Source organism: Thunnus albacares, chromosome 10, assembly GCF_914725855.1.
Source record: "Thunnus albacares chromosome 10, fThuAlb1.1, whole genome shotgun sequence".
Taxonomy (NCBI): Eukaryota; Metazoa; Chordata; class Actinopteri; order Scombriformes; family Scombridae; genus Thunnus; species Thunnus albacares.
In genome coordinates this window covers 6,731,979-6,742,781 of record NC_058115.1, presented here as the reverse complement: position 1 = coordinate 6,742,781, position 10,803 = coordinate 6,731,979, and the positions used below count along the sequence as shown (strand labels likewise).

General features: G+C 37.0%; 1 protein-coding gene across 1 annotated transcript; it reads left to right on the top strand.

The window, feature by feature from the left end:
* The first annotated feature begins 981 nt into the window (after positions 1-981).
* LOC122990853 (general transcription factor II-I repeat domain-containing protein 2B-like) lies at positions 982-2,375 on the top strand. Its single transcript, XM_044364390.1, has 2 exons — positions 982-1,286; positions 1,555-2,375. Exons 1-2 carry the CDS (start codon positions 1,076-1,078, stop codon positions 2,028-2,030), a joined length of 687 nt encoding a protein of 228 aa, XP_044220325.1. The 5' UTR covers positions 982-1,075; the 3' UTR covers positions 2,031-2,375.
* Positions 2,376-10,803: the final 8,428 nt, after the last annotated feature.

Genomic DNA, 10,803 nt, shown 5'->3' with positions numbered 1-10,803 from the left:
TGAGAAAGACAGGGATGTCACATCTGCAGAACTGTACTGATAAGGGTGCCCAAAAAAATGTCTGGTGGACACAAATTATAAAACAGCAATATGGAGGGCAAGGTATGATACAGTGTTAGGAATTCAAATTAGACCTGCAAGGTCTAATCAGACTATGTTCACTGTGTAAATAAATTACAGACGTAAAATTAAGATTAAGGGAACCAGACAAATGAGGCTACATTTGTGCAGGTGTGTACATAGTTGCATGTAATCAAGAAAGTATAGTTTAGGTGATGGAACAATGAGTTTGAAGGCTAATCAGACACCAGAACACACAACTGTTTATAATGGTGTCAGGCTGGATTATCTAACTTTGGAAAGTTATCCAGTGACATTTTGTCCCTCAGAAAGATCACAACACAAGTAAAAGTAAGATTACACCAATTTTATTTTTTAATTTTATATTTTAAGTAATCTGACAGGAATGTGATTTATCCAAATTTGATTGGCCAGGGCAGTGCATTGCCGTATGACATTTCTTTGTGTTGTGGCAAAGTTGAGCCAAGATCAACTTTTTACCAGCATGTGGACCCAGCTATGTTAATGCAGAGGTCACATTGAAATGAATGAGAAAGGTGTGGTTTTTGACGTAGAGCCAATGTTGACTTTTCAATGGCCTAATGCACCTGGACAAAGTTTATACATTTTCAGTTTTTGTTGACATTGTCAGAAAGGTGATAATTCCACTTAATGTTTATTATTGAGGTTGTCGTGGGTGGTGGTGGTGTGCTGGACTGCATTATATTGAAAAATGTTCCTAATATTTTACCCCCCTCATGTATGTTAATGGAGTGGACAAAATATTAGGAACACCATTCAATATAAAGCACCCCTTTCTTTCACCTTTCTGACAATGTCAACAAAAACTGAAAATGTATAAGCTTTGTAAAAGTAGAATTTATATGGCAGAGCTGTTGCGTTGGATTGCATTAGATTGCACAGGTGTACCTAATGAAGTGGCTGGTGAGTGTACGCTCCAAGGAGATGAGATGGCTGAGCTGAGGGAAAGTTCTCCGCTGGTTTTTTGAGCTGCATGATGAGATCAGGATGTTTCAAGCAAGAAAGGAAGGTAATGTTCAAATGCCCACGGATCTCTGACCTGACTTTTCTGGTAGACGTCACAGAGCTGCTCAACATTTTGAATCTTCAGCTCCGAGCGAAGGACCAGATAATCAGCCAGCTGTCTGATCGTGTCAGAGCCTTCAAGCAAAAACTACTACTGCTCAGCAGACATCTCTCAGCAGGTGATATGCCTACTTATAACATTCAAATGATCACAAAAAGTAATTATTAAGCATAGTATTATTAATTGTGTTTAGTATGCATTGAGTTGTGGGACCTTTTGTATTTTTGTTAATCAAGCTTTTAATTATTTTATTATTTATATTTAATTACCATAGTTTAATTTATCTCCTGGGAAGTTTATCCCCCATCAGCTTTTACATACTTGTGTTTTTTATGCTCAAATTCTATTTCACTGGTCTTCTCTTTTTCTCTTGTCTCCACATTCAGGAAATTTAGCCCATTTCCCCAGTCTTAGAGAGGTAGGCTTGATGGAAGAGAATGTACCAAAGTACATGAACATTCTCAGCAATCTTGTGCTGGAGTTTGACAGGCGCTTTGAAGATTTCAGACACAATGCAACAGTCTTTGAGCTATTTGCTGAGCCCTTTTCTGTTAATGTGAACACAGTCAGTGAGGAGCTTCAAATGGAATTAATAGAACTGCAGTCTGACTCACAACTTCAAAACAAGTTCACAGCTGTTCCCTTACTGGACTTTTACAGATGTGTTCCAGCAGACAGGTATGCAAAGATTTGCAAACATGCACAGGTAATGTTGTCCCTCTTTGGAAGTACCTACCTTTGTGAGCAGGCTTTCAGTCTGATGAAGTGTAAGCAGAGAAACTCACTCTCTGACTCTCACCCCCATGACATCCTCACTCTGTCAGTAAGTCAGCTGGAGACTAATGTTGAAAGACTTTTGTAAAACAAAGACAAGCGTCATGTCTCCCACTGATACTGTAAGTGATAAATGACTGGACAAGGAATTGAGGAATGTAATACAAGGTCTGTAATATGTGGACATTTTGTGATGATGTGTAACTGAAATGTTGCTCAACGATATTGATTTGTGATTTAGTGTTGTCACTGTGATGTTTAACTTTATGATATATATATGTATACATGTATGTCAATTTTTCAAGCTGAAGTCAAATGTTCACTCTTGATCACAAAGGTGGACAATACAGCTGTTTCGATCTTAATTTTCTAAAGCGCCTGAATTTACATGCACTTTCTGTAAGAAATGTATCTTTCCTTTTAAATATGTTTATGCTTCCAAAAAGAAGCATACAGATAATTTATGTTTTAGACAATCATCTCTGCAAATTAATAAAATTACTGTTAAGCAGATTAAGGAGTAGTGTTTTTATTATTTGTGATTTTACTTTAGATTTAGAATTTTAATTTTCTATAAAATATAATACATTTTAATGTAATGTTATTTCACATAACATCAACATTTATTTTTGGCCCGCGACCATCCCTCCAGATTATTTGTTGGCCCTTCATAGGAAAGACTTTGGGCACCTCTGATCTAGTGGATGGCTGAGTGAGAGTAAAGAAACACAGACAGGAGAGAGACTTAATGTGAGTTGAACTCTACTTTCTGGACTTGCTGTTCCATATACACTTGCCCTCTGTGTAAACGAGGCCGTGGGGACACATAAAGACAGATATGTGGTCTATCCCATTCTGCAGAAGAGAAAAGGGGAATGAACAAAGTGCTATATAAGAGACTGAGCTCAGAAAAAAAGGCGATTTACACACACAAATCCGCACAAATAACCTACAAAGTGTGTGTCTCTCATAGTTCTGCAAATCTGTTTTTTTCTGTGTGTAGAATGAGGTGTTGCTGTAGCCGCTGGAGCACAGAAGCTGTAAGGTGAAAACATTTTTTTTCTCATAGATCTACTCACTTTAAAGAACATAAAACCACACAGATATGCACAGTTCCACACACACATCCACACCATCTTCATATTGATCAGTAAAGCTGAAGAAGCAGCTTCCATGTTCATTAGCTGCTGAAGTTTAAGTCAGCATGAAGGTGAAAGAGATGAGATTTGTGTGTGTGTGTGTGTGTGGGTGTGTGTTTGCATGTGCCTCTGTGTATTGTTAGCCTGCAGAGTTTCCATCTCTCAGTTGTCATCTGCATCTCATTCTTTCAGAATCCTTTAAGAGGCTTTCACGCCAATCACTCCCTCGCTCCATCTGAGCTTCTATGTGTCAATCTCTCTCTGCCACCTCTTCACCTCTAGAAAACACAAATCTACAGAGTCATGGAGAGGACTTTTTCTTTGCATTAGCACATCATCGAGCTCTCTTCAGCATGCTGCATCCAAAGCTAAAAACTCACAGGTGAAAGCCAAAAAAAGACTACCTGCATCTACATTCTCCAGCAGTGAGAAAAAATGTAACTGAAACAAGACAGAGCCAAGACAGGTCACCACCTACATATCTGTGAGTTCAGAAGGCGTCTGGTAGCATCCTGAACCTGCAATGTTTGTGAGTAAAAAACAGTATGGACTCCAAGAGTCAATGGCAGCCAGACATTATAATGAAGCCACAGTGACAGCAGACATAGAGAACCCAGTTGTTGTTATCTGCTTTGTCTGTTTTTTGGTGACATTTTGCATCTGGACTTGACCTGACCTGATTGTAGCTGATGGTGGAAAACTGCTGTGTGGCCAAGGAGTTCGAAGGTTGCAGGTACAGAAAAGCTCTGACCCCAGGATGTTTGTGCTGAAGATTAAGTCAGAGTTAAGGATTAATCAAGGTTGATAAGATGTCCATTTTTCTAATGATGGTTTTAATATGCGGTTTCATTAAAAGACGTCTCCAGTGTTCTACTATTGCACTTCCATAAAGTAGCTGAGAAATAAATGATCAAAGGTGAAGAAGAAGAAGCCGAGTTATCCTGACTTTTAGTCCCTAGTATGGGTCAAGCTACAAAAATGGGATCTCACACTTCCCATAATACACCTTGAGAGTTTATTTTTAATTGACCCTCCCTGCCTGGTAAATGCCCACATCTGTTAAATACCATGCCCCCAATTTGTAACACAGGCTTTCTGTTAAACATTCTCTTAAACCAATTTGAGATTACTCAAGTTCTGTCCCTTAAAGCTGCTCTAATCATTTTTTCATATTCACAACAGATCAAATGATTACGTGTAATGTGAAAGGTACATAGAGAGGAACCCACCAAGAATTATTACCTTAAAATGTATTGCTTTGGTTCAGTCTCACTGCTCTTATCAACCTCGTTTCCAGCTGTGACAGGCTGCACTTTTTAGTGGAAAAAGCTCAATAAACCCACGGTTGGCTACTTGCCCAACACCACATGGCAGACAGACAAAGTTAGCAACTAGCTGGTGTTGAAAGTGGAACATTGAACAGCTAAAGAGTCAAATATATCCCCCAGGATTTAGAGGAGACAAAAAGAGAGCTAAAATGACTATGACTAATGACTACCGTGAATATTAGCCTTAAATTTCACATCAGGAGTCAAGAAACATGACTCCAAATGAATGATAATGTTTCTCCATATCTGCTGGATGTGTCAATAGGCAGCTGTTTGCTGACACATTCAGCATTAACAATTTAATAGGCTGACAATATATCAATGTTGTTTACTGCTTACAAAACAACAACAACAACAACAACAACAAAAATGAGTAATGCAGGTTTAAATAATTTTCTCAGACTTGACAAAGATCCACCACAGTTGCAAAAGACAAAAAGAAGATTAAGTGCCCCTTTAAAAGAGCTCAAACTAAGGTGAACGCCCAAAGTGAAAGTGAACAGGTTTGGACATCAGCAGCACTGGGAATGCAAACCAAACACACTATCCTTACATCCTAACATATTCATATTAGGCTCTATCTACTGATGTACACTGGGAATTGAACCCTCAACCCAATGATTTGCTATAACAGGAATATGAGTTCTACAGTTTTTTTTCAATGCATTGTACATCTATCATCTGTTTTTGCATTAGAGCTCTGGTGGTGGATTAGTACTACAGCAGCAGATAAAGTCCATCATGTATCAGTCCTGCACTATGTCTACTGCAGCTACCCATAAAGGATTTGACACTTACTGATGTACAACCCAAGTGGCCTCATTTTTAGGATTTTTTGGTGTGATGAAAAAGTATATTCCATTATCTCAATAATCAGCTGAACAGTAAGAGAATTTAGCCAAGTAGTTTCAATTTTCAGGTTGGTGCCTGCACCAATGTTCCAATCCATATTGTGCCACAGTGTTTTGAATATTTTGAAAACTGGTGCAGACAGGTGTACCAATATTTATTCAATGTCAAAAAGTTTCCTGAAAACTGAAAAAGTGAGAAAAGAGTGGGAAAGGGGGAGAGACTGTGTGTCATAGAAAAACAGAGAGAAAGTGACTCAGCATTTTTACACTAATTGAAATGTTTGGTTTCATCTACATCTACGTTACATGAGGACCGTGATGCTGTTTGATCACATATTTATTAACTAATTTATTTATCTAACTTGTACTATTCAAAAGACTTTTACTGTAGCCACTGTTTGTTTAAACGCTTTTTTATTGTCAATGCTGACTTTTACAGGGGGTATTCATTTTACTCACAGAGGGAAGTCAAATAAGCCCTCTGCCTTTATTTAAACATGCTCCAATCTCCCAATATATGATTTTTCAGTTCTACCAGAGCAACAGTCTGTTAGAGCAACAGTAGGTACCTGCTGCCTTTAGTTCATGCAGTACAGTGTGGCACTACTGTGATGGATTGATCTGCAGTGTGTCAGGCAGATATGTGCATTTTTGTGTGTGTGTGTGTTGAGTGTCTGACTTCCTGTGATCAGTCTTTATGATGTTGGTTATGGCTTTTAACTTTATGACCCCACAGAGGTCAAACACACCATCTTATCCCACTCACACACACACACACACACTCACTCACTCTCGTTCCATCAGACGCTGACATGTCCCGTGATGTGTTTCATGTGACAAACTGGACATTATGTTGAGTAATCTTTGAGGACATCGACTCAGAGAAATGACTATTGATCTGAAGTATGAGACAATTCCTTTGAATTTGAATTCCCTTTGATTCTGGTATAGTTTAAAGGATTTGGATGGCAATTTTCTATATTTTTCTTATCGTCAACACTTACCTACCCAGAGCTGGTGGACCTGTCAACAAATATGTTGCATCCCAGGTGAAGGAAAGTACTGCCACAAACAGATGATATTCATTTCTAAACAGTGTTTATTTTGTCGGCTATTTTTTCATGTAGTCTTAGTCCTGTGACAAATATCCTTGTTAGTTTTTCTCATATTTCATCAATCTCATCCTGCTTTTTTTGTTGTGTTTTTAGTCAAGTTTTAGTTGACTAAAAGTCTGGGCAACAACTGTAACTATGTTAGTATAGTTTTAGTCAATGACAACTGCTGATATTTTAGTCTTCTTAGCCATCAGATTATTCTGAACATTTCAGACAATCTAGTCTAACCAAAACCAATAATTTGTCATTTTAGTCAAACTTATTTCACATAAGATTTTATCTTGTCATTATCTGATGAAAAACACAGGTTGAATGATTAAGAATGAAGCTTTGCAGAGTGTCTGGTCTGATGGTATCAATTTAAAGAATACATCCAGACACGGAACGTTTATTCTGAACTAACATGATTCAACAACTGGGGCCCAATACTCTCTTTAAAACTATTATAAACAACGAGAGCTGTACAAACAATAAAATGTTTTGAAAATGATTTTTTGGTTGCCCAAAGTACAAACTTACAAAGTGGGTGTGTGTAAATACTGTGCACACACAGACGGCTGACTTCCGGTTAGCTCTCTGCTAACTTGGAGGTGGATAAAATAATTTCATTGTGTGGCTCTTTTAGACTTTCCAAATCTTATTCGACTGAATGGATCAAATTCCGATGTGAGACAAGTCATTTCGCAGGACTTGTGTGACGCTCAGAACAATTTATCCACCGTTTTACAGCTGCAACAGTAGTGATGGAGTAGGCTACGGCGGAGCCTATGACATAAGCATAGGCAATGTTTTTGTAATTACTCTCACTGCCAGAAGGGGAGACAAAAGTCCCGTACTCCAGCTTTAACTTTTCTTTTAAGCTTCTGTTGTTAGACTTTATCAGCACCCACCCTGCTTTCAATGTTAATACCACCAGAACAAAAGTTTATGCTCAGCTTTGAATTTGTAATATTCTAAAATTAATGAAGTGCTTTCTTTCCAGGATATCAGCTAAGTAGGAGGTCAAATTGAGTTTCAGGTTATTGACTACGCAGAAGAAAAGCTGCCTTTGTTTCTTTTTTTTTATACCAGTTTGATTCCACTGACCTCCATTGCCAAAGGGCTTGGATTAGTGAGGCACTGGCGCTTCATCAAACAGGATTTTCCATCAGCAGTGGGCTGACAGTGACTCATATAGGAGAAGCCTGGGTAGAAGAGCAGCTTCATGGCAATGATTTCCTTATCCTCTTTGTCATTTTGTGTGTCTCGTTGTCGTTCTGCAATTTCTTTTATTCCCTCTTTGAAAAGCCCTCTTGCTCACACCACTATCTTGATCTGTGTCTGCACTGAGTGGCACTAATACTATTACCTTTCCAATAATGTGAAGTGTGAAGAATTCCTTTTTAAATTCAACTAATTATATTAGAATTACTATTCAAAGGAGGTAAAATAGTTTCGAAACTGTATGGATCTCCAGACTAATTTTCAGCTTCTCTAGCACTGAATCAAACAAACAAACAAAGTGGTCTTACAACCTGTCTTGATGTGTTTGAGAGTTGCTGGAGTAGCTTTAGGGGTGGCAATGTTGGTCTGTTAATTGGTCAGTTGAACAGTTAGTTAGTCCAGACTGAAATATTGCAATAACTATCGGAAGGATTGTCATGAATTTGTTACATTCATGCCACCCTTAAGGATGACTTGTGATCCCCTGACTTTTCATCTAGCATCACTAGCAGGTCAAAATCTTTATTTGTCCACCACTTTTGTTTGTGACCAAATACCTGCAAAACTAATGGCATTCCCAGCCTCAGCTGTGCTTTGTGTTTAGTGCTAATTAGCAACTGTTAGCACGTTAGCACACTAATCTAGGACAGTGAACATGGTAAACATTATACCTGCTTAATATCAGCATGTTAGTGTTGTCATTATAAGCATGTTAGCATGTTGATGTTAGCATTCAGCTTAGATATCGCTGTGCATAAGTGCAGCCTCATACAGCTACTAGCATGGCTGTAGACTCTTAGCTTTTAAAAAAAAGAATTTTCACATAATTATTTGTCATCTACAGAAAAAAATGTGATGCCAAATGGCAGAAAAGTTGACATTACTGAAGTTTAAGAGACCGAGTATAAGGACAACACATTTATATGCTTTCTTTCTGATAGTGAAATGAGCAGATAGATATTATTGTGTGCATGAAGTGCAAAGCTGGAGTCAGGTTATGTTTAGCTTAGCTTAGCATAAAAAATGGAAACAGAAACAGTGATAATAATTATAAATATAAATAAATAAATATAAAATAATTAATATATAAAAATAATAATAAAGAATAATACTCAAATCAGCATATTTCAGCATATTTCCCCAAATAAATATGTTCCTTGAGGAACATTAATTTTAGAGAAGATACAGTCAGCAATTTTGCAGATATACTCCCTTTATGAAAATCAACATTATATGAGATGTAGTGTGATAAAAAGGTGACATAAGTATATTATTGCAAGTCATTTTCATTAACACACCCAGCTCTGGTCTTTGTGTCCCTCACTGTTACATATTTCATGTTATTGTAGATTTTGAGTGAGAGTAGAGAAGGGATGGTTCTGCTTACATGTTGGATTTGAACAGACAGGTGTCTTTATGTCTTGTGACAAGCCCTTGTTTTTCATCCATATTTTTGTGAGATATTTTCATAAAAGGTCACCGGCAAAAAAGTCAAACTCTTACTGCACTCTCAGTAATGTCATTTCCAACGTTCTCTTCATTCTTGTAGACTAGATTTTAAAATACTTACAAAATACTTATAACTTGTAAATATTTAATGCGCTCCTGATTTATTCCAGGTAATGATATTACATATAGTAATATGGCAAAACCCTTTCTGTCTTCTACTCTGTACCCTCTGTACCTGCTTTGTAACCTCAGACGTTTACTGGAGGGAATGTTTTTCTGTGATTCACTAACTGACAGAGTCACAACACGGCTGTGAAAAGCTGAAAAGCTGCGAGCAAGGTGACCTGCTGGCTAAAAGGGTGAAAAACACAAAAAAACACCAGAAAACTGCATCTTGCAGAACATGTAGAAGTGTTACTTTGTAGCTACTGTAACTCAACCATGCATGCTAAAGTGTTAGTGATAAGTGTTCTCAGCATTTAATGGCCAAGTTGACCAAAACACCAATCCTCCAAAAACTTTTACAGTAATACATCCCCTCTCTCTCCTCCATCTTCTCTCTTTTTTATGATGACATTCATAATTCTAGCTGTCTTACATTATTTATATATTTGACTGGAAAAAAGAGAAGAAACAAAGAAAGAAACAATAAACAAAAGAACTAGGGGGAAAATATAAAGGGGGTACAAATACAAAAAACAAGAATTACCTCATACAGAAAAAAGAAATAAGCAAACTAAACTAAATTTTGATTGTATTTTCAGTGTCATAAAGAATCTTGTATATTTTCCACAAATGTCAAATTTACTGTTTTTTTCTATTGCTTAATATATATTTTCCCAGTCTTCTTTTAACTGCCAACTGGGTTCTGAGTTCCACTTTGACTCAAATGTATTTTGTATTTTTCTTCCTTTTTCTATTTGTTTTTCCCTTATTTTATCATAATTATTGTTAAGGGATGCTGCTCCTCTTGGTACCCTTTTCTTTTTTGGAACATTCATGACAACATTTGTTAACATTTATCTATGAGTTGTAAATATTTATAGAAATTTGATTGTGCCAAGTTAAATTTAGTTGATATGGCTTCAAATTAATTAACCACATTCTTAGTTAAGTTATTTGTGAGCACAAATTAAGTAATTTGCATGCAGAAATTAGTCATTTGAGAGCACAGATTATCAAATTGTGCACAAACACCTCCTGGGCTCTGTATATGTATGCATAATGGAAAACAGCTACCTGAAATTCTTTCATTCTTCTGGGCATTGACTGCCTCTGTCTCTGTCTGCAATCAATGATATGATAATATGATATTTTTCATTGTAATGCGAGCTACCTGTTGTGTGAAATAAATAAAGCCTTGTCTGGCAAAGTTATTGAAGATTTCCAAATAAAAATACAATGTCATCTTGAGATCTTTGCTCAAAATATTGACATGTTTCTGAGGATAGAATTGTGTCTTTCAGGAAACAGTGATGGGGCGAATTTCCAAGAACAAAGCCTCTTCGAAAAAGGACATAGCATTTTTCAGAATGAAATTATTCCTGGTTTGTTACAATCTAAAAAGAACATCCAGGATTTGTGAGATTATCCAAAAGCTGTATTTCTGATTAAAGTTGATTGTGCATGTTATTAAAGTTCAGATTGTGTTTCTGTGTTTTTACCTGAAACATGAATTGCAGCTGGGGTTGTTTAGATTGTGGTAGTTCTTACCTTGGTTGGCAGCCTGATGTACCAGACTGTAGCACATAACACTAAATCTGAAAATCTGTGGCA

What these genes read in the sequence shown, in the direction of transcription:
- LOC122990853 (XM_044364390.1), top strand. Translation starts at nt 1,076, where the DNA reads ATGATGAGATCAGGATGTTTCAAGCAAGAAAGGAAGGTAATGTTCAAA. An exon ending in CAGCAGACATCTCTCAGCAG is followed by an intron (nt 1,287 to 1,554) that starts GTGATATGCCTA and finishes CTCCACATTCAG; the next exon opens with GAAATTTAGCCCATTTCCCC.